This window comes from Gastrolobium bilobum, unplaced genomic scaffold, assembly GCF_033153095.1.
Source record: "Gastrolobium bilobum isolate Gb01-03AN ecotype WA unplaced genomic scaffold, APGP_CSIRO_Gbil_v1 utg5722, whole genome shotgun sequence".
Classification (NCBI taxonomy): domain Eukaryota; kingdom Viridiplantae; phylum Streptophyta; class Magnoliopsida; order Fabales; family Fabaceae; genus Gastrolobium; species Gastrolobium bilobum.
The window spans coordinates 5,011-30,053 of record NW_026896284.1 but is presented as its reverse complement, the minus strand read 5'-3'; the positions used below and the strand labels follow the sequence as shown (position 1 = coordinate 30,053).

The 25,043-nt window shown below is 37.3% G+C and overlaps 1 protein-coding gene across 1 annotated transcript; it reads right to left on the bottom strand.

Annotated features, from left to right (window-relative positions):
• Positions 1-9,671: 9,671 nt before the first annotated feature.
• On the bottom strand, positions 9,672-24,165 carry LOC133298607 (two-component response regulator-like APRR7). Its single transcript, XM_061497936.1, is given in 10 exon segments — positions 9,672-10,032; positions 10,334-11,135; positions 11,231-11,660; positions 12,586-12,766; positions 17,485-17,646; positions 17,964-18,097; positions 18,206-18,367; positions 22,920-23,341; positions 23,683-23,827; positions 23,923-24,165. Coding segments are annotated over 8 exon segments (2,307 nt in total). The 5' UTR covers positions 23,248-23,341; positions 23,683-23,827; positions 23,923-24,165; the 3' UTR covers positions 9,672-9,924.
• Between the last annotated feature and the right edge of the window lie 878 nt (positions 24,166-25,043).

Sequence of the window (25,043 nt, the reverse complement as noted above, 5' to 3'; positions counted from 1 at the left end):
ATATAAAAATAAAAGTGAAAATATTCCTAGAAAAATATTCCAGACTTTTGGGTAAAGTTTGGTGTTTAATGGAGTTAAATAGATAGACGAGCTAATACCCGCTCAAAGCAACTTAACTTAAGTTAAGTGGCTATACAATAAAAAGAAAAGACCCAATTCCCTCCCATTCTCGTCGACCAGCAGAGAAGAAAAGAAAGAAAGGAGGAGAGGGAGAAGAGGGAAGAAGAAGGGGGAAACCCTAGAGTGAGCAAACCTTAGCCAAATTCATCCATTCCAAAGCCTAAACCACTCCAAATCTTCCCCTCTTCCATAATCAAAGCTTGGTTTTGAGTGGGAGTCTTTGTGGTGTGGGATATAAACCTCCAAAAATCCGACCCTTAGGAGAAGTGAGGGATTTGTTGGCTTCTACCTCCATGGAAGCTTGAGGAGCAACCTTGTCTTCTTGTGTGATCCATTGGTGGTAAGTTTCCATTCTCTTTCACAGAATCCTTTGAGATTTTCATGAGTTAGGGTTTTGAGGAATAGTGTTTTGTGGGTTGTATGTGTTGGAGATTGATTTAAGCTTAGGTCCTTTGTAAATGTGGTTACTAATGAGAGATAAACGGTAGGAAAGAGATTAGATAACCATTTAGTTATTGTCCATGTATTAGAAAAATTATGTTAAGTGTTGATTTTCTAGTATTGTAATACATGGTTTGGTTGGTTGTTGATTATGCCTTTGTGATGTTAGGATTGAGGCATTGGGACCAACATTGAGTGACCAACCGTTGGAGCAAGCTATGGAGCTTGATTAGCTCTTTGGAATAGGTAAGTTCCTATCTCATTGTAGTATGAGTTGGATAGCTTGGTTGAGGATTATGAGATATTCTTGATGCAATGTATTGATTGCATTACATATTGTGTAGGTGGTTGTTTGTAAAAGTGATTATTGTAATTGGCGAAAAAACTTGTTGGTGAACAAAGGTTGAACTGAAGCTTTGAGGTAAGCCTTCGGACCTTGGATGTAATTCCCTTGATTGTTCCACCAAGCCCTGAATGGGTAGTGGTTGTGATAGTGTATATAAATGCAATGAAATAGTTTAATGCTCTGTTATACGTATGTGTTAGTATTTGGGTGTCCTAGAGACAATATTATGATTAAATAAGGCCAGAGATGTAGACCTTTTTAATATTGTCGCAAATAAATAAAAGCACTCTTTATCTTGTTTCATAATTATGTCTCGATATTAATATTAATATATTATGAATAACTTGATAAACCCCGTGGAATAAAATAGGTATCTCTTGAGTATCTGTGATGAGATCACAATCATGAGGATTCAAGAATACCGTATGTTCATTCCTAATTTTATGTTCCTAGTCTAGAGATACTGAGAATGGGGTCAGTAATCCCGGGTAAGACTAGCACGACTTATCTATTTGTATATGGATACAAGGTATAGACCTCATGTGCTACAGATATGAAGATGTCTTAGCTAAAGTCGTGGGTGGACCTATAAGGGTATAGCTCGCACTGAACGGACCCACAAAGAGACTCTATGAGGAACTCTCACAGAGAGTATCATTAGAGTAGTCTCTTTATATTTGGGTATGTCTTTCCTAAGACCAGAAGTTATTACCTAGACTGTGTTCTAGAAGGCATGCTTTGATTGTGCACCTCGTCTGCCTGAAACATGGAGACTCATAGGTATACTGTTGGGCTTGTCCTGAAAGAACACAGGGCTAGGGTGATAAGCTGAAGGAATTCGTCAAATCTCTGTGAGAGATTAGGTTATCTGTAAACCGGAGAAAACGGGATGACATTTACAGGGACTCGAGAATCTATGCATAGTAAAAGAGATCATGAGATGATCTGCCTTTAGAGTCTGTAAATTGAAGATTCCCTAATTTCGAATAAAGCTTACCCTAAACTGCAGGGGTTGATACGCTTCCTTACCCTAGGTTTTATGGGAAGGTAACCGAGACGAAAGGAAATATGTACGGCAACCAAATATGTTTAATAGGATGATCAAATCATTAATCTAACTAGTTCTGGGACAACAAAGCATTGCTAGTGCTCTGTGTTGTCATTAGATGGGTTGTGGGCTTATTGGGCCCAAGACCATTTATGTCAGTGGCTAAGTTAGACCTAATGGGTCACACACAAACACCTAATTGTCTAGATGCTCTAGCATTAAAGGTATTGGGCCTAATAATAGTTATTAGCCCAAGAAGTTGTTTGGAACTCCACCTAAAGGGGTGGAGGGCGCATGGTTCATTGTAATGGGCTTGGATAGTCCAAGACATTACTAATTAATTTAATTAGTTAAATTAATTATCAAACATTTAAATTTTGAATTTTGGAATTCGAAATTTGAATTTTGAAATTTTGAATTTGAATTTCGAAATTCGAATTTTGAATTTTGAATTTGAATTTTGAATTTTGAATTTTGAAATTTGGATTTTGAATTCGAATTTTGAAATTTGAATGTTTGAACATTTGAATTTGAATTTTGAATTTGAATTTTGAATTTGAATGTTTGAACATTTGAATTTGAATATTTGAATGTTTGAATTCAAATATTTGAATTTGAATTTGAATTGCCTATGAAAGGTTGTTTCATAACAAAAGGATAAGATGAGATCTTGTTGGAACAAATCACTTGTATCATGAGAGAATCTTTTGGACAAGATCCAAGGCCATATATGGCGCTGATTTGGGTTGTTGGTGAGCAAGATTTGCTCATCAAAATCAGCTCCAGAAGATTCAGTCAGTTGGGAGAAAATCTGAGTGAGTTGATTCAAATTTGAATGCAACTACTCAGGTGTATCTGGTCACCTTTTTGGGCTATATGGGGCGCACCATATAGCTGATCTTGTGAAGATTTCTGATCAGAATTTTGAATAGGTTTTGAACCAATTCTCAAGAGAATATTCTAGGAGCCTGTTAGCAATTTTTGAAATAAAACAGCTCCACTTCTCTCTCTCCTATCTAGCGCCTAATGATCAGATTTTTAGGAGAAAAATCTGATTGGTATTTTATTTTAAATACTCTCCTCTTATGTGCCTAAGGGTTCAGTTGTTCCTCCAAGGGTTTTTCTGAAAACCTAGCCTATTCTCTCCTCTCTCATGCGCCACTTGTGAAGCTTTCACATTGAGAGCTTCACTTTTTCAAACACTTTCACCTAGCCTCCATCTTCACACATAGAGCGCCTAGCAAGCCTCTTTGTGGTAATCATCTGGTGGCTTCACAAGAAGGAGTTCTTGCACCTAGACGAGTGGGTGGTGTGGATCAACGTTAGAGGGTCTGAACCCTTCAGACCGGCCTTGATCATCTAGTGATTTCACGAACAAGGTAACATCATGTTTTCCTAAAGCATGATCTTGATGTGCATGTATATTCCGCAAAGAAAAATTTTGTTTTTCCCTCTTGCATGCATCGGCCTTCAAGGCCATTTCGAACTTTCAGTATGTGTATGCATTTGGTGTGGCATAGGATGGTGTTTCCCTATGTTGGTATGTTGCATGACGATGCGTAAATCATACTTGGTAGTTTAGCTGGCCAATAGGACTATTTGCATCTGAGTATCCTTAGGACGACTTGAGAGCTTTGAGGGATTTCTCCTGGAGATGTTGTTTACACATTGCATATATATGTATTTATTGCATTATTATTGTTATTGCTATTACACTGTTTTTGAACTATGGGGCGGAGAGATGCTCCAAGGACCCCTAGTTTACTGGATATATTCGTATATCTCACCCCGTGTTGTGGGGACCCCCTTTCAGGTAATGATGCTGCAGGAGCCTCTGGCGGCAAGTGGCGATATTTGGATTAGTAAATGCATGAAAATGTTGCATTCTTTTGGATTATACATGACATGTAGTAGTTCATATGTATAGGATTGTTAATTGAAAGCCAATGGTCATATGCATGTTATGTCTTAATTGGATGGACTTAGCCTATGCTTATCTCCTGTGGTATCTCTTTTGTTGTTGGGAGCCAAGGACTTGATCATAGCATTTTGTAGCTAAGTCCCATGAATTGTAATTAAGACGTATTGTAATGTTGTAATTAATGGAGATATATGTATGATGAAATGTTATGCATGCTTCTCTTAGGGTATGAGTACTTTGAAAAAATAGAATTCATGTATTGAAAGAATAATATAATTGTCAATTAGGTGAAAGAAGACCTTTAGGTTGAAAATCTAAGTAAAAGTAAAGATATTATGTCTTGTTGTCCAATTTTCGTATCCTATATGGTAGATTTGGACCCTTGTGTCTTAACGGAAGTTGTAGATAAATTTCTTAGCTTTCCATAGAGACCAAGATTGTGTAATTTGGATAAGTATAACTAAAATTATGGATGAAACATCATAGGTAGGTCAAATTGCCCTATTTTTTGCACCCAGACTTGCTGTGTGGCGCTATGGGCGCCAGCTTCCAGAAAGAGGCAGTAACATTGGCGCTGAGGGCGCCACTGTGGCGCTAGGAGCGCCAACCTCTCTGACTGCCCACGCTCTGAGCGTGAGTTCACGCTATGGGCGTGGGGGTCCTGGAAATTTCAGCATCCATTTTCTTAGAAAATGTGTAACTTGGGCTATGGTGCTCCGATTTGAGCGCGGTTTGAACCCACGCGTAGCTAATGAAAAATCCTATAACATAGTAGAGATTGGAGACCATAAAAGTAAGTATATATAAATTCCAATTTAACAAAAGGCGAAGAGAGTTTAGTATTGAACTCGAACAGAATAATGATATGATGTTAAGTTTAGTTTTGATTATTCCGCAAAGTAATAAAGTTATGGTCACGCAATTGGTTATTTCAAACTCGGCGTTGTTAAAAATGAAAACGAAAAATTTATCCGGGTTTTTAAGTGAACCAATGTGATTGTAACTGCGCTTAATATCATAAAGCAATGTTAACAAACCGGTTCTAGAACGGGGTGTTACATAGTGAGCTTTGTGATTTGGTGGAAGATTGAGTGAGAATCAAAGGAAAGAAGAACCAAACCCTAAACCCCTTTTTCTCGTAAGAACAGCTCGGGTTCTAGAGGGAGGAGAGGAGAGAGAACTGATTTGAATAGTGCTCATTTAAGCCACTTAAGGTTTTAAGCACATGTGGCTTTTTTACCCGATTGTTTTTCTATCGCGTATTTTAACTTAAACTGGCCCGGAACTAACTTAAAGCTACAAACATATTTTTATTTTTCTGAACACATTTACATTAATTTTTATTTCCTAAGGAACAATATTCATAATTCACAGTATGATTTATGCACCATTTTTGACGAAATGCACTGTAAATCACTAACTGTCATAGTTTGCTTACGAAACTTAAAACTTATATACTTATCTTTTTTGGGCCTATATTGACTTGTTTGACATATATTGGACTTTATTATTCTTATTTCATCAATTATTTGTTTCTGGACTCTACCGGTTGCTTAACAGCAGTACAAAATACCCGGTAGAAAACACTATTCACGTGATTTTCACGGAAAGTGCCAGACTATATAATTTTTCGATCTGAACTCATATTTGGCGTCACAATTGTCAAATTATGTCTCTAAAATCATTTTACTCATTTTAGCTCTACCAGTTAATTCACAAGAATACAGATCACCCGACAGAACGCACTGTTCATAACCTCGTCATGATTTACAGTCAAAATATTCGAAATCACACTCTGAATTTAATTATGGCATTTAAATCCTTAAATTAAATCTCTAATTAAGATTTACCGGTTAGGGTCATTATACTTATGACAACTACAGTTCCCTAGACGTAACTAACTAATAAAAGCACTAACATCATCCTAACGAACCAACTGTAACTGCATCACATGCTTACAACACAATGGACTCAACTAACAGCTTTTAATAATCATCATCTTTGTAGCCTAACATTTCCCCCTTCTTCACAAAGGACCTTGTCCTCAAGGTCAAAGGTTGGTCACAGTGTTGCAAATCATGTTCCTTATGCATGCCACAGTACCTGCTCTTTGTCAGACTTTGGATTCGCTGCACTCTCTTCTCCTACCAATAACAACAACTTATTCTTACATTTATGCTTTGTGTTCCATTTCTCGTCGCAATTGTAACAAAGTCCCATCTCTCTTCTTTTATAAAGCTCATTATGGGTAAGTTTCTTAATCTGGGAAGGTACTGATAAGGCTATACTTGGTGATTGATTAGTAACTAATGTAGCTAAAGGTGCTACTCCATTTTCAGACACTAAAGTGGTTTTCGAAACAAACCTTTTGCTCGATGACTGAAATGAAAGCTGCAACTCCCCAAAATGTTCATCGTACGCCATAGCAAGTTGAATAGATTGATGAAGTGATTTGGGTTCTTTAAATTGAACAGCACTTCGTAACTCAGATTTTAACCCCGACAAAAAAAAATTTCATATGCATGTCATCATCTAAATCGGGAACTTGATTTACCAACACCACAAATTGCTGAATATACTCACGTAATGTAGCTATTTGAATCAACTTGGATAAAGCACCCTTCAAGTTTGTAAAACCCGAAATGCCAAAACGCTGACGCACCGCTACAGTGAAATCCCGCCAAGAACGAGCAGCACCGCTGTTGAATGTCCCCTGGAACCAAGACGTGGACATGCCCTCCATCTTGAGACCTGCTAGCGCCACTTTAGCTTCTTCAAGAATGTTCTGAAGGTTGAAAAAAATTCTATTTTGAAGATCCAGTTATTTGAATCATTGCCATTGAATAACGAAATTGCCATACAAACTCCCTTTAATTGAACACGTTGGTCTCCAACTTCTGGTCGCACTGGAATTTGAGAAGAAGAGTTGGTTTCCATGTAAGATTGGAAACTAGCGTGAGTAGCCATTTCTTGAAATCACCAATTCTTGAAGTTGTTGCATTTGAGCGATCAAGAGAGCAATCTGGTTCCTTGTATCAATCGTTTGAATTCTAATCTCCTTCAAGCTGGCATCGACTATGTGTTGAAAGGAACTCAGTTCTTCCAATAATTCTTGCACCTTCATGATGTTGATGCAGAGAATGAAAGGTACGAAAGCACCAATGTTAAGGGTAAGAATTCTTAGAGAGAAAACAGAGAAAAAGGAACGAAGGAAAACTTCAGATTATTATTCAGATATCCCAAATGTTATACAGACTCAGCATTTTATACACTTGTGACAACTATAGTTCCCTAGGCGTAACTAATTAATAATAGCACTAACAGCATCCTAACGAACCAACTATAACTGCATCACATGCTTACAACACAATGGACTTAACTAACAGCTTTTAGTAATCATCATCTTTGTAGCCTAACATATTTCCACGTCTTGAAGTACTCCCTTTTACAATAAAGATAGGCTCTTATCATAAGTTTAAGTCCTGCATGTAAAAATAATAATCAAAGAGGCTGGTAATCATAAAAATAACTAAGAAGATTGGTAAAATTCCCTGCACCCGATTTCTTAGTTCGAGATTTGGTTTGGGACTTCATTACTAAAATGTCATACGGCAATGGCAATTTTCATGCTTCTTCCTTCACATCTTCCAATTTTACTCCATACGAAGCAAACTCAATCACTTTGTTTCTACTAACTGTTTCTTGATACCAGCACGATCCTGATATATAAGATGCACTGATCTTTAACTCTGTTGATATATTAAAACCATTAATGTAGCCTGACTCAACAGCTTAAGTTTTTGGATTAAATTGATTCTTTACATGGTATCAGAGCCTCGGTGTCACAGGTTTGATCCTCACTGTCCTCCACTTTCTCTTGTGGAATTTCTTAGCACAGGTAGATTGGGCTTGATGCATCATCCGCCTTTCAAACCCAATGGGCTCTCTTTGTGAGGAGGCGTGTTGAGATATATAAATCTATTAATGTAGCCTCACTCAATAGCTTAAACTTTTGAGTTGAATTGGTTCTTTAGCGTTTTTCGCATTAATTTTTTCTTTAATAAACACCCAACTAACACTCGTTTATATAATTTGTGAGCCGAAATCTTAAACAACTTATATTCCAAGCTACGTTAAAATGTCTTTAATATTTTAATTCTATATTTCAATTTTCAATATTTACCTTAGGTATCCTATTCTAGCTATACACACAGAGACATAGAAGTAACCAGTTGACAAATGAACGACACATTAGATTCTTTCAGCACGATATCAATAAGTATTAGTGTTGGAAAAAATATCTTTATAATATCTTTATTATTTGTAAAGATCTATTTCCTTATTTCATTAGGATTTAGGTTAGGTATGAGCTAAGCTCATTAGTGTTTCTTTATATAATATACTCTTCTGAATAAATTTAATGTACAGCTTTATTTTAATGTTCCTTTCGTCTCTTGTTATTTTACATGATATCTAGAGCCTAACGAGAGGAATCATTGTATACCTTTCCTTATTTCTCTTTTCTATAATTTTAATATGGTAGTAGAGAGATATCACCCACCGTGATGAATTGGCTTTCCTGTCTGTTCCCTTTCTCTTTTTCTCTCTCTGCTTCTCTTAGTTTCTTCTTCTCGTTCATGTCTTCCATCGAAGACCCAACCACCATGAACATCTAGCACTGGCCAAAACCATCTCTGCCTCTGCATAGCAGTTCGCCGTCATTGTTCATCCGATCACCGCCACAGGTCACCGCCAGAATTTTTTCCAATGACTTTTCGGCCGCCAACCACCACTGCCGATCATCTTCCCCATGCGCTCACCATCGTTCAAGCAGCATCGCCAACAACTGTCGCACGCACCGGCAAGGAGCCACATGTTTCTGCACATCAGCATCTTCCTTTCATGCGTGGAGGTGCGTGAGACCTCCTTTCCGATCTCCATCTTCACTGTTGCACTCGCCTCCCCATTTCGGTTACATCTCTTCTTTTTTCGACCACACGTTCTTTCCCGATCGATTCTCCTCTGGTCGCGTCTCTTTCCTCCGGCCGCATAATCTTTACTTCTCTGGCTGAATCTTGTTTCTTCTAGCTATGTTTTCTTCCTCTTCGGTAATTTATTATTTTTATTTTGATTTTCTTTTGTGGCTTGTATTTGGCCAATTTCATTTTATTCTCACATATGTTTGTGGTGTTGTTCAAGTCTGATTTGGCTTGTATTTGATTTATTTTTGCCATTTTTTAGCTTTATTTGAACCTCTCGTTCAGGGGAAGCATTTATGTCAGTTGTTGTCTAGTCCGCTGATTGTTCCAGTTATAGTGGCTCCGTCGGCTTGTACCCTAATTGCAGCATTATCTTTTTCCAAGTCTTTCCTTGGCTGATGTCTTTTTCTTCCTTTGCTAATATTCATTCCAACACTGTCTCTTTACCAACTCTTCAAACTGATGGTCATTCCAATTGATTTGTTGTCAATTTGTCTGACTTATATTCCATGAAGATTCATTTTAGTCTTCTTTCTTCCCAAGATGAAATATCCCTCCATCTTGAAGGGGAGCACCGTCCATGATTCATTTTAGCACACTGCTTTATTTTAATTCCTCATTCAAGGGAAGCACGTTATGTTTCTTAGTCTTTTTTGTTCAAACTTGTCGCTTATAATCTACACCCTCTAACCCGAGAGAGTGTTGAAAAAAATATCTTTATTGTTTATAAAAATATATTTTCTTATTTTATTAGAATTTAGATTAAATCTGAACTAAGTCCATTAATATATTTTTATATATTATACTTTTCTGAATAAATTCAATATTGTCTCTTGTTATTTTACAATTAGAAATTATAAGGTCGCTAAATGAAAATCAATCAGCATAACAATCTCTCACAACCTAAAATGATTCAGATTCCAAATGAGCGTAGTAGTTGGAATAAATTGAGTTCATTATACATTAGCACAATACACGACGATACAAACACTACCCAAATTCAACATGAAGGCTCCTCGACTTATTCTTACATATCCCATCATTACGCAATTGTGGCAAATGCTCTGAATCAGCTATCTGTTGCATCACTTGCATCTTCGTTTGAGGACTGTCGCACAAATTGTCCACGAAATCGGGGTCGTTGGTCAGCTAATTTCTTTCTGCTCTGATATCGAACCTAAAATTCAAACCATATTGAGTTAGCCCCACACGACACACTCATCATAAGAGGAGAAACTTCACTTCTATTTGTAGAGCAGTAGTCTGCTCCACCAACAGGTTGGGGATTCCCCGTGCATCGCAGGACCCCATTGTTATCTTTCAATTTCTTTTTCTGCATTTTTCCCGAGAGTTTTGTATTTACAGAGATCTACCTGAGTGGAGGTAGTCCCCATTATATCTACCTATAATTTCCAGTTCCTGCCAATATCACAGTACTAGATAATAAATCACTTACGTATTAGTCTATAGTCAGTTACCTGTTTATGAAAGCACCTCTCCTTTCTCTCCTTTCTCTTCTGGCGAAATTTAGTTAAGGCTGCTTCCCTTTGCAAACTCTTGTTTTGATCTGTCCTGCTGGCACTTCCAGTCCCACTTGCATCACCACTGCCACTATTCCCAGCGAGTCCATTGTTGCTTTCTATTATTGTCCCACTAGCATTAACTGCAGCGCTGCTCCCATTTTGTCCATTGCTTCCATTGTTGCTGCCTGAAGCACTTCTATTGATACTGTAATTTTCAATATTACCTTCAACCACATTTGATGACCCACAATGTGGAGCAGCAGCAGCCATTTTGTTCAAAGATTCAGCATCATGATCAGGTGCCAGTTGGTGCTGCATGTCGTCAGCAATACAGTTACGATTTTCATAATGGTGATGGAAGTCCTGACTTGCATAATCCTTGTGGGTGTTTACTCTAGGTGGTGCCAGCATTGTTGCTGTCGTATCTTCAGTATTATGTAAGACAACTTGTTTGGAAGTACACACAAGGCTGTTCTTTATGGACTGGAAAGCAGAGGTTTGGTACAAACATTTGGTTGTTGATGCCACTGCCGGCTCACTTACAACTGCAGATTTAGTAAAAGCATTATTAGTAGTAGAACCCATATCATTGTTGTTGCTAGCCCCATTTGAGTTCTGGTTAGGAGGATTGCCCCTGGAATGAGATTGAATGCCACGAGATGAATCTTTCTTTGTAACTTCTAAGCTATTATTATGTGGAAAATTGCTTCCAACACATCCAGTGGGAGATTTCTTAGTGTTAGGGACTGCATTGTACCTGTAACAAAAGACTTTTAACAATTATACAGTAATCCTGATCCATCTCAAAATTAATTCAGAACAATACAAAACAATTACACCAAATCATTCTACCTCGAGAAAGCAGACAGATCAGAACGTCTTAAAACATTCCTTTCATCCTGAACTGCAATACCAGCATCTTTAACTCCTCTAAGCCTCTTTAAACTGAGCTCAAGAGATGGCAATTCTTCATAATTATTAGCACCTTTGTGTTCAATACCTGAGGACTTGGGTCTTCCATTTAGGGCTTCAAATTCTCCGCCACGCATCTGAAACTCAGAAGTGCTAGTAATGGCATCAGACAATGAAAGACCTTTGCATCTTAGCTTGTTCGATTGATTCTCACAATTAAGGTCCAGCTGTCCTCTATTAATTTGCTCATTGAATTTAGAGGGGCCTACATCAAGTGCGTTGCTATGTTTTGAACCTGCAGTTTTGACTGGAACCCCATTTATATAGTCGTCTACCATAAAGTCAATATCTCTAATGAGTCAGCTTTCATCTCTGACATTGTCCAGGGAAAAGAATGAAATACAATGTATCACCCCAAAAACGACAAAAGGTAAATGCATACACATGCACATGTACATAGATGCATTGATGCATATATGAATAGCTTGCCACCCACACCTGGGGGGAGAGGTTTACACGTATTAATGGAATGAGATTGGCATGCGTGAATCACAAACAGGTAACGGAACAAGAAAAACATCAAATAAAAAATAATAGCACTCTAATGCAGCTGAATAACAATAATATCGCGTTGCAAAGCATGTGTTTGACCAAACGAAATTGAACAAGTACTAAAAGTACTGCATTTGGGAATTAAAACTCATGACTTTAGCATTTTCAAGTCTTGACTCAATGAATCAAGACAACTAATACATGTGCTACCGAAATAAAGCTCCTAAAGGAAAACTCAAAAGCAGTGCAACATAATGAAAACAAGGAAGAGAATCTCAAAGTCAATGCAATGGAAGATATTGTATTTTAAAAATTCTTCCTCCAAACAATTAGAACATGGTTACATGTTCACTAGAGAGTGAAATGGGCAAATAGAGTTTGTAAGAAATACAATATGAAATCATTCATATGCCTTCACCTAACATCCTAAGATTTAGGGAGAGTTGGTTCATGATATAGTATCTGCTATAACCAAGTGGTCTTGAGATCGATCCTTGCAGACCCATTCTTCTAACACAGTGGAATTTTAATACAAAACAGGTGGTCATGTGCATTGTCCGCACTTCAAGCCCAAAAGACTCTTACATGAAAGGACATGTTAGAAATATAACATAAAATCATGCATATGTCTTCATCTAATAGTTTAAACTTTTGGGAGAGTTGGTTCATGACTATGTTAATACCATGATAAGCTTGAAATGAGTTAATGCAGTGACAGGAAGATTAAAGCGCTATGGTCTTACTAAGTTGTTCCTTTTGTTCTGGACACTCCTTTGTGGATAGGAGAACCACATTGTTCCTGCATATTTCAGCATTGGAGTGAACAACTTGAGCACAAGTGCTGTCCGGGCACTCAGCTATTTGATCCCACTGGGAAACTGGCTTGGGACTTTCAACTTCTACAGCTCTTTTGGTCCAGGAGCTCTGCAAAAGGAGAAAAAGAAGAAATTGACAAGTAGCTTTTGGTTATCAGAATTAGTGCATGACTTTTATATGATAATACTTGCTAGTTACTTTTTAAGTTTTAACCAGTACACTGATGGCTTGCTGTGGTGTTTGCTGTTAAACTTTTTCGTTTATATTCTATATATTTGATGTATTAATGGATGACATATCAAAACATGAAGGCTTCTAGTCCATTACTTTTCCAAATACTAGTAAGTTATAACTGCATTTCATGCTAGTCAGACAGCAGCAACTACATGAACAACTTTCTCCCCATTAAATTATTCAAACACGAAGTGCCACAGAACTTCTTGTGAAGAAATATAGAATTGTTTTTTCATGTTTAATGGTATGCTCAGCAGGATGCTATTATTTATATACAAATAATTAATAAATACAGGTGGTATTTACAAGTTCCACTTCCTAGGTGATTGTACCCACTATAACATTTAACCTTAGTGCTCCATTATAAATCAAGAATGACAATTTCCTATGCCACTAATGGTTCGGCTTCGCACACTCCCCCTTAAGCTCCACTATACATCAAGTTATGCCACTAATGGTTCGGCTTCCCATACTCCCCCTCATGCTAGAGAATAGGTTTTAAATTCCCAAATTGGAAACTACCATTTGAAATGCTGAACAACAAACTCTTGTGGTGAATATATCAGCAAGTTGTTGTTGAGTGGATTACATAAGGTGTGCAAATTAACCGACTTACAAGCTTTTCTTTGATGAAGTGTCGATCAACATCTATGTGTTTGGTGCGATCATGCAGAATTGGGTTATGGGCTATACTGATTGCAGACTTATTGTCACAATAAAGTCGCATTGATCCTTTTCTCATGATCCTTAAATCATCAAGAATAATTTTAAGCCACAATAGTTCACATACTCCCTGAGCCATGGCTCTGAATTTAGCCTCTGCATTGGATCGTGCTACTACATTTTGTTTTTGACTTCTCCATGTTACTAAATTTCCTCCAATAAAAGTGCAGTAACATGTGACGGATATGCCGTCACTTGGTGATCCTGCATAATAAACATCAGCCTACGCTTCCAGCAATACCCCTCCTCCCCTTCTTAATAGAATGCAGTTTTCTGGTGTCCTTTTGAAATAATGAATAACTTGGCATGCAGCCTCCAAGTGAGTCTCTTTTGGATCGTGCATAAACTAACTTATTACACTTCCAGCATATACAATGTCTGATCTTGTGTGTAACAGAAAAATGAGCTTTCCTACTAGTCATTGAAAAATTTCTTTATTCCATGCGGCATCATCTTGAGCTAGACCCGACTTTAGATTTGGATCAATAGGCATGCTGGCTAGCTTGCAAGTAGTGTTCTCCGTCTCGTTGAGAAGATCATTTATGTATTTATGTTGAGAAATAAAAATTCTTTGCTTGAAGTGAGCAACCTTAATTTTCATAAAGTACTTCAGACTCCCCAATGTCTTGATTTCAAATTCACTGGCCAAATGTTGGCACAAGGCTTTCTCTTTGTCATCATCCCCGATCACAATTATATCATCAACGTATACAAAGGAATGTTTAATGAATAGTGTGCGATCTCCTTAACTTTGACAGTATCATTTGTCAAGCATAGCTTTTGTGTACCTTGCAAACCAAGCCCTTGGAGACTGCTTTAAGCCATATAGTGCTTTCCTCAATTTGCATACTATGTTTTTTGGAAAAACGTTCTCATACCCTAATGGCACATCCATGAGAATCTCCTCAAAGTCTCAAGGTCAAAAGGAATTTTTAACATCAAATTGTTGCAAGTACCATCCATAATTTGCTATAAGAGCCAACAATACTCTGAAAGGGTTCATTTTTTAAATCGGGGCAACTGTCTTAGTCAATTGCAAAGGTTTCAGTGTATCCTTTGGCTACTAATAGCCTTATACCTTTTAATGGATCCATCTGCCTTATACTACACATTGTGCACCCAATTGCAAGCACCAGTTTTCTTTCCTTTTGGAGGTGCTACCAGCTCCCACATTTTATTCTTTTACAATGCTTCCATTTGACATTTCAGCATTTCATGGCTTTTCTCCATTTTCAAAGGAGTGATGCCTCTGATACATTGGTTAGAATGGTTATGGAGTTGAAATTTAGAAGAAAGGCTTTAGAACATGTCAAAGCATAAAAAGCATGTAAGGAAATATAAAGGTGCCTTTGTACACTCCCTGGTTCCTTTTCGAAGAGCAATGCATTAATATGCATTCTGCAATGAAGAGTTAGATGATGTGTCTTGTGAAAAATCTGGATTGAATTATTAGGCTTGCCAAGGTTTGGGAACAATCCTTTCCCTTTTTGAGTACACCTTTCCTTTGTTGAAGGGAGCGAGACCAAGCCGAGTCACTAGGAGAGTAAGCCCTTCCCACGTGTCAAGTTGAATAAATGAATGTAGCCTCAGCCAGAGAGATCAACCTGGAATTTTCCATTTTCAGGTGCTAGAGGAGGAGTCCAATTAGATGTAGGCTCGGATGTAGATCCGATTATAGGAAAAGTGTGTTTAGGTAAGGATGGTGGATGTGTTGAAGATGGGTTTTTTGAACTTGAATTGATGGGTGGATATGAGTTATTTCTTTGAATAAGTAGATTCAGTTATAGGAGAAGTGGGTTTAGGTGAAGATGGTGGATACATTGAAGATGGGTTTTCTGAACTTGAATTGGTGGATGGAAATGAGTTATTTCTTTGAACAAGTGTATTATCAAGAGTAGAGTAGTCTTCCTCCTTGTCTTCCTACGTTAACATCTCCCCCGAATAGAAGGAAGAGTATAATAGGATGTTCCTTCTTCGAAAGTGGTATCTATGGACCCATAGAACCTTTTTGTAGGAAAGTGATAGCATTTATACCTTTTTTGAGTGGATGAATAGCCAAAGAAGATGAATTTGAGGGCTTTTTAGTACAATTTCCCTCTATTTTGGGAATGGATATGAACATAACAAACACAAACACACCAGGAAATATGAGTGGGAAGTGGGAAGACCTATGGTGCGATTTATAAGGGTAAAAAAGAGGTTGAGACATCCACCGGGCTTTCAAGGTCTAAGGCTTTGGTAGGATGATGGTTTTTTTAGGTATGTAGCTTATCAGAATTGCTTCCCCCACAAAAATGTTTAGGAACTTTTGTTTGAAACAAAAGGGCTTGGTTTTTTTCCCAAGAGATGGCCATTTTTTCATTCAGCTATCCCATTTTGCTGTGAGGTACAGACACAGGATGATTCATGAATAATTCTCTTCTTCTAAAAGAAAGGAGAGAGAACAAGATTGAGGTAATCTTTTCTGTTCTAAATTTTTTAATACTCGTCCCAAACTGGTTTTTTATCATGGAATGGGCAAAATTGTACTTGTTTCAAACGTGTTTCATCAAAAAGATCTCAATGACTCTAGTACAATCATCAATAAAACTTATGAACTACTTGGCTCCAGAAACATTAGGGGTAGAGGATGACCCCATGCATCACTATGCATAAGATCAAAAGGTTTCAAGCTTCTTTTATTGCTGACTAGAAAGTTACACATTTGTGCTAGGAAAATTGACAAATTTCCTCATCCCATACCACAAAGTTTTGATCTATATAGGTCCAGGCCTTGTTCTCATCAAATGACCAAACTTTTCTTTTCCTTCAAAATCATTCACACCAATGGGGACCATTTGAGGTAATTCCTCCCATTCAAACTGTAGGTAGTTTGAATGTTCTGATGCTGCAGCCGTCAATCTGAGAAACACGGCTTTCAGGTGTTGCAGCGTTACTGGTGTGGTTTCCTCATTTGGTGCCATCCTTAGTTTAGCTTATCAAGGTGAGGAAGGGAAAATATTATGGATCAAGGGAATTTTTTCAATAAGAACGACAATTAAGGCTGTTTTAAAAAAACAAAAAAACATTGGCAACGAAGGCTAGGATACAATCAAAGGGTTGCAATGTCGATGGTCAAAGCAATCCTATATCAATAATACTCTAATACCACGTTAAAAAATATACAATTGTTTTTTGTGTTCAATGGTATGAGTGATTGCACTCAGCAGGATGTTGTTATTTGTACAAAGGGAAAACCTCGATGCATAAGGCTCCTCGACTTGCGAGGATATGAATGAGGGTTGATTGTAAGGAGCCTTACCCTTACTGTTTTGCAAACAAATTGTTTCCCAAACTCAAAACCTTGAGTTTCCAATAACAAAAAATAACATTACCACTACTCCAAGACTCGCCCTCAGGATGGTATTTATATACAAAGAATTAATAAATACAAGGGGTATTTACAAGACCCGATTCCTAGGTGATTGTACCCACTATAACATTTAATCTTAGTGCTCCACTATACATCAAGAATGACAATTTCCTATGCCACTAATAGTTCAACTTCCCACACGCCTAAGCTTGCCAGTTTTAGTAGAAGTGTCTTCTTGCTTCGTTGTCCAGCTTAATGTTCATGTAGCAACTGGCCTAAACTGCTCTCATTTTGATACTATTTTATAATATGGACAAAAAAAAACAGGAAAAACAATAACAGGATAAAAAGTTAGTGTGGGTGTAGCTATGACAGATCTAGAAACAATACAACTAGATGTTGTATGCTAATGCAAGTCCATAAAAATATTTTAGAAAGAGCTTACTGCCTATCTAGTCATGCATGAGAGCTTTTCTGTTTTCTGATAAAATATCAAGATAAATAAAAAAAGTTCTACCTGAGTGCCACTACCATTGTCACTTCCATCACCATTATTCAAGCCTTCACTTCCATTATCATACTCATCATTGCTTCCAGAATTATTATCAGACTTCTCAAGACTCTTTGATTTTACAGACTTCTGGGTTTGTGTGCCACTTTCACTGCCACTCCCGCTAGACTGAGGGGAAAGAAACGAAATAGTGGAGTCATAATTAAGAAAGTAATGGAAAGCGCATGTAATATCAAGCAAATTATTTGAAGCATGAAGGAAGATATCACAAAGGTGTCATTGCCATTGAACAAAAAACCTATCTGCAATAAAAAAAAAAGTTTCTATCGGAAACCTATTTTGAAATGATATTGCGACTTCATAGACTTAGCAAAGACAACAAACTACTAATATCAATAGCATTTTTTATGTATAGAAATGCATTGATCAGAAAGAAAAAAAAATGGAAAGCATGATGTCAGGAAAGGAAATTTAAGTCAGCTTACACTATGGCATCTCCTCCAAACATGCTGCCAAAGGTTTTTAAGCTCATTCTTCCGTATGGGTTTAACTAGAAAGTCAACAGCACCCTTTGACAAACACTTAAAGACTAAACCCATAGAGTCATGAGAAGACATCACTGCAGACCAATCCCATTAGAAGCCATAGAAAAGAGTAGCTCTTTTACAGCATGTCATGAGAAAAAGAAATTCAAACCAAACAAATATAAGCACTTGGAAAAACTTACTAATAACTGGAATATTTTTCCGTGTTTTGTGGCCCATAATCTTGTATAGAAGACCAATGCCTGATAAGCCAGGCATTGCTACCTCAGTCAAAATGAGATCAATATGATTGGTTAAATCCTCTAATATCTTCCAAGCATGCAATCCGTTTGGTGCTTCAATAACTAAAAAGATACAAACACAAATAAGATCATACGCAAAACAAAATTAGACTCTTTATGTGAAAATACATTATATAAACAGAGATCAAAGAGATGTTCGCAACAGCAATTATATTGATGCCATGAACAAAAATACTCATGAAGTTAATATAAAAAAGTTTAAACATCACATTTTAGCTGCAAATTATCATTATTACTTCCTCTTTTATTTCTAGTCTAAAATTTATAACCATAACCCATCCCTATTATAATTATAAGTCACCTTGGACCAGAGAACTCAACATGTAAACCTGCAATCTGATACGGTTCTGCCAAGTAGAAAGTTTGAGAAGATGTATGAGAGGAAGAGAGACAGGGATTGTTGCCAATTCCAAGCACTGAGTTAGCATAAGTTATTATGCAGGGAATTAGTTTGTTAGGGTCAGCATCACACAAAGGCTGGAATAAATAGAGGAGGAAAGACCATTTTGAAGGCATCCGGGAAAAGTGGGAACTCTTGGGCTTGTGAGAGAACCAGAACCTCAAACTGTCTGGATATCAGCTTTGTGTTCTTTAATTTCCAGTCTTGTATTTCTCTTTTGTCTGTAATTTCCCTTCTAAATCTTGCAATCTCCCCTTAAAGACATACAGTATAATTTTCTGATTGGATCCGAGTTGGATTCCATCTTTTTAATACAAGTTTTATTTCTCAGTCCTTCCCTCTTAATCCTAAAATTGATTAATTTGGTATCAGAGCTCTTGATTCGAAAGCTTTGGTACCTGATTTTAAGATGATTCTAGTGTTTGATAGGGTGGAAGCATATTGGTGGCAGATCCAGGTGGAGCAGTACTTCATGGTGAAAGGAACACCAGAAGCTGAGAAAATTTTAGGCACTGCGAAACGACTGAAAAAGGATATTGTCACATCTAGTTCCTTTTTTTGGATGGGGTCAAATCCGAATACTAGTTGGTGGAATTTCTCCAAGGCGATATGCTAAAAGAATTTCAACCGAAATACGACCCACATGGACCCACTATCTTTGTAACGAAGATGAAGAGAGGGGACATTTGAATTCAAAAATGGACATGGAAGAAAATTTCATGTTAGAGGAGATAAAGCAACTTATGATGGACAACATCAGAGAAAAGGTAGCTACGGCATTAAATGTTATCTCCAAGATGACCTTAGAAGTTACTCCCATGAAATCAAATGCTAGTGTAGAGATGCTAGACTTGCAAAATAATTTTGTATTGGAGAAGATACAATTCATGAAAGCAAAGGAAATTAAAAACAGTTATGGAAGAAGTGCTTATGGCTGAAGATTTTTTTATTTACAACGCAAAACACAATTGTTTGAAGAGGGAGGAGATCAGAAAGAAAAAGTTAGGAGAAGAGCTTGTGATGAAGAGAGAACTTTGGATTTCAAAGAGGCAGGCCGAGCCTTCACCACAGAACCCGTCGAACCAAGGTGCTTGTGCAACGGTTGTTGGAATCTCGGGGGCTGAGATGTCAATAGAGAGGGTTGCCATACCTCAATCTCATGTCAAAAGCATTGCAGGAGGCAAGGGGATGAAATTACTAGAATTGGGTCATTGTGTTGACTTGGGTCAGGCCCAAATGTCTGAACGATTCCAATCCCAATTTATTGTTTCTGGGTGTGAAGAACGGGCAAGCGAGCCCATGGTTTTTTCTTAATTTACTAGACTTAAAATATTGAGTTAGGATACAACAATCTAGGACTACCCTCACTCTATCATCTACATTTCGAACGGATACAAGGTGGTGGGCAATACGTTCAGATCAACCACAAGTCTAACACCGAGTTGGTGGTTAGCATGTTTAGCTCGGCCAATGATCATGAGTTTTGCTCCTACTGAATTTCACAAGGATAGAAGACAACACTTGCTTGACGAATGCGGAGGTGGTGGTCTGCGACGGCACGTTCAACTCGATCAACCAACAAAAGGTGTCCTTAGAAGTTTTGAGTAGCTATGGAATGTTGAGGTCAACCAATCTGGAACTCTCAAATGGAGCACAGAAGTCGTGCCCATAACTCTAGTTATGCTTGACATCAAAAGATGTAATTCGCAAGTTCACACTTAACGTTGGCAGCGGTAAGATTAAGCCTCCAACATCACGGTCACTCTGCTCGGTTATTTCCAATTGGGATGAGAGGATCTATTCATGAACCACAATTGGTTAAAAACAATATAATGGACAACTGGCATTGGTTTCTGCAGGAGCTGAACTTAGCAATACCAACACTTGCGCAGGTGACATTGGTTTCAGATTTTCATTATGGTTTAAAAAGGTTATTGTCTGAGATATTTGAAAAATGTTTCCAAGATCTTTATCTTGCTGAGAATTTTGAAAGTAGTATACTATAGAGAACATAAGAGGTCCTGAAGCCTACAATTTGGATCATACAAAATAAACTACAGCATTGGGTCAATGCAATTGTTTACGGAGCAAGGTATGATAATCTGACATTGAATGTTGGAGTTGCCAATTTCTCAAATGATTGATGTATACTGGAGTAAGATGATGGAAACAATTTACACACAACGGGTGAAATCTAATCAATTGATGACAAAAGAGATGCCATCCAGGGTAATACATTTGAGGTCCATGGAGAATTTTTTGATATTGTTGACATTGATCATTGGGACTGTAGCAGCAAGGGATGGGAACTTACTGGAATTCCCTGCTGTCCTCCCAGTGTTGTCTTTGAATGTGTTGATGGTAACCCATATAAATATGGTTCTAAATACTTCTTAGTTGAGAATTACATATTATCATATGCTGACTTGATTTCTTTTGAATCCAATGTTAAAAGTCTTAGTCCAGGGTGAACTGATTTTGGAAATTATGGTAATTCCTCCACCACGTGGCCTCCTGAATGGTCACAAATAAAGTAGGTTGAATCAATAAACCTGATTAAACGTCAACTTATGTGCAGGAAGTGCAAGGGACTTGGCCATAAAGAAGGGCAGTGGGATCCCGGTACTGCTTCACACATCAGTTGGTCCCTACACTTTAAAGCAATGGGACCCGAGGGGAGGATTACACAAGTTGATCCTCACCTTGAGTACAAGGTGAATTTTTAAAAATATAGAGGAGTAAAGACCATTTTGAAGGCATCTGGGAGAAGTGGGGATTCTTGGGCTCTTGGGGAGAGACACAGAACTCTCAAATGTTCTTGATATCAGTTCTGTTTTCTTTAATTTCCAGTCTTGTACCATATAAACATCCTTAAAGAAAGAGTAACATAAGTTGCACATTGCCAAAAAAAAAATTGCCTCTTCACTTCTACCAAAGCCATGAAAACTAATCATCAAAACTTAGTCCAGGGACACAGGACACACCCAACATTCACCAAAAAGGCCAAACAAGGGATTTCTCAGAGAAACAGTAGCAGGACAAAATAAGAAAAGATGTGGAACCTATTCTGAGCAAGCACCACACATTACACTGACACACAAATAAGGGAAACCAAACCTTATGGGGCCTACAAATCTGCAACTTGTCATCAATAACTAAATCACCTTTTTGTTATTCAATAAGTTGGCTTTATACCAGAGAAATACTCACACAATTACCTTCCAGATGATCTGATGCTTCATGACAAAAAGCTCTAATCCAATATCGAGAAAGAATTAACATAAAGCATAAGCATAAACACTGTCAGTTTCTTTAGGATTGAGAAGAAATGTATCATTCCACCTATTTAAGAGCAAATTTGCATTGATAAGAATAGTCATTTTCACTCAAGTGTTTCATGCGTTCTTTCTCCGTGTTTCTTTGTTCGGTTTGTGTTTACACACAAAAAAAGTAAACCCTGCGATTTCTTTGTTCCCTGTTTCACTTTCCTAATCAGTATTCTTCTTGTAACTACCAACATTTAAATAAAGCCTGCCTACCTATAAAAATCATGGCGAAAGGAACAAAAGAATCAACCATTTCATCTACAAGTGAAGGATCAAATTTGCTTTCAGAAACTCCATAAAAATCAACCATTTCATCTACAAGCTCAATGCTGTATATAACAAGTAAAACCATGCCCAAGGGGCCATAACGCCTTTCATATAGCACCTGTAGGTCAGTTTCTGATCTGTCTACATCATCAATTTAATGATTTTCCAAGATACCACGGAAACAACGCTCAACAGCTTAAACACAGAGATGTTGTAGATAGTGTAAGCATTAAAAAGAACAGTAACTTCTCAAGGAAGACAAGGTGCATGAAAATTGATGCAGGAAACAAATCCCAGCCAAGCATCTTCACGGAAACTACTTATCAAGAAATGACATCCATGTGCAAAATAAAATTTGACTAGGTTAATCAGAAACTTGCAGATATTATTAAGGTAGAAATTTATATGCATCATCAATCATCATATCGGAGAGACAAGGATAATAATACACTTATCCATTTGAATATGCATTAGCATGTATATTAATCAACATATGAAAGGAGGAAAGCAACTTATTTGACAATGCAAACAGTACTTAAGTTTAGTGTCCAGGCCTAACCAAAAAGGCAAGGGATTCAATAAAGAAACAGAAATAACTAACCTTCATAACTACAATTGCGAAGCAGTGCATTCACAACTAGGCGGGTAGAGTCATCATATTCCACAAGCAAGACCTTAAGAGATCTAATATGTAAAAACCTCTCCCAACAAATCATTGACCCTTGAGGCTGTTGCTGTGATATATGCTGCTGAACCGAAGAGGATTCCACAGTCCCCCCCTGTCCAACCTTAACTTCTTGAGATAATCCATTACATTTCACTTCATTATCCTCACATAAACAGCGCTTCTCACCAGCAACTCCGTCTTTAGTCAGTTCTTTCAGCTCTTTGTCGTCACCATCAATACTCATCTGTACGCCCCCTGTCATCCTAAATGCCCAAGCTCACGATGATTATAACCCGTCCTCATCCATAGGAAAACAGCACATGTGATAATCTTCTGGAACCCCAATCCAAATGCAACTGCAAATGACAAGACATGCAATTTTAAAAAAAATAACAAGATCTATACAAGTAAAACTAACGTATGTTGTTGTTTCGCAAAAAAAATTCACACAACCTAACCAAACATCCATAAACAAAATCCTTTATGGTGTTCTCGCCCTTTCATAGCATAGTATCCCTTTCTCATATTATTCAATTCAAATTCAACATTAAAAATTATATAAAACTAAGCATGGATCTAGTGCAGAGACTCGTGACTCATCCCTATTTGAAGTGATTCACTTATAAATATCTTCCAAACCCTAACTAAGACGAAGAACAGTGAAAGCTTAACTGAGAACTTCCGAGATTTGACTTACTGAAAATCCAAAACGGTTATGCTGTTATGCATGCGAAGAAGATGCGTCAGAGCTGTAACTTCAAACACAGAAGAGATCTTTCCTTGAAAATGAACATCCAGAACCAGAAACTATGCATCGTATTCTTTATGCTAAATCTATGACACTATCAAAAACGAATAGATTAGAAAACAGAAACAGAGATTTTTCTCATTCAAAAGCAAAAAAAAAGTTAAAAAGGAAAAATGAGACAAGGATTACCAGCTCAGAAGCTTCACTAATCGCCATTATCGACTCATCATAAAAACATTAATATCACGTCATAATTGCTGTTAAACTTGAAAGCTAAATTGAATTTGGATAAACAAATATTCGAAAAATAGTTTTAGAAAAAAAGAGAAGAGAAAGAAAAATCTTCAGCTTGTGTTGTGTTGTGTTGTGGGGAGGGAAAGGAGATTGACCAATCTGAAGGTACGGTAAGGAAAGTAGATAACGCCGACGTTAGTTTAGGCGAGAGGGAGAAAGATATTGTGTGGGTGCGAACAGCGAAGGCCGCCGATGGTGACGTGGAAGAAATGGAGGTGTGGAATGTTCCAGAAGTGCCACGTGGGCAGTAGATATTTCCAGGTCGGAATCGAGTTTTGGGACCGGGCGTTGCTGACGTGGATGAAATCAAAAGATGGGTGCTCAAGAAGGGATATCGCATTGGAGAAGATCTTTGAAGATTTGGAGAGGTTGCAAAATGACGGTAATAACCTTAACGATGAAATGGATCAAGCATTCTGCAAGTGGATTGTCTAGTGGGGAGCTTCCCTTAAAATACCATATTCTAACACTTGAAATAATAATGATATTCGTATATTACCAAAAATATATATATATATTTTTTTTTTCTCATATTTATATACGTGAATGTATAAAAAATAAGTCAAACTACGAGACGGTAAAAACTACATAAATATGAGAATATATATGTATGTGTGGATATATATTATTAACGATACAGTTGGGGTTGTCCAGAGTTAGGATCAAGTAAGTTCCTAAGGTTAGTAGAATTAACGGTTGTAAAAGTAATTGTCACTTTGTCAGGACCAAACTTATTTGACAAAGGTGGTAAAAAGTCTCGATTCGAGGTTTCTTGTTTTGCAAATCAAAAAAAAAAAAAAAAAAAAGATTTCAGAGAGCTATTTCTGAAAGTGTCTGATAATATTCGATGGAAATTAAATTTCAATTACGATTCAAGAATACCCTTGAAATTACTAAAAAAAATTTGTAGTAATAAGAGATAATGAAATTATATAAAAAATTTAGCTTAAAACTGTTCATTTCAAAAAAAAAACAAATTTTTAAGAAAAATTTAATACAATTTAAAAAAACACTTC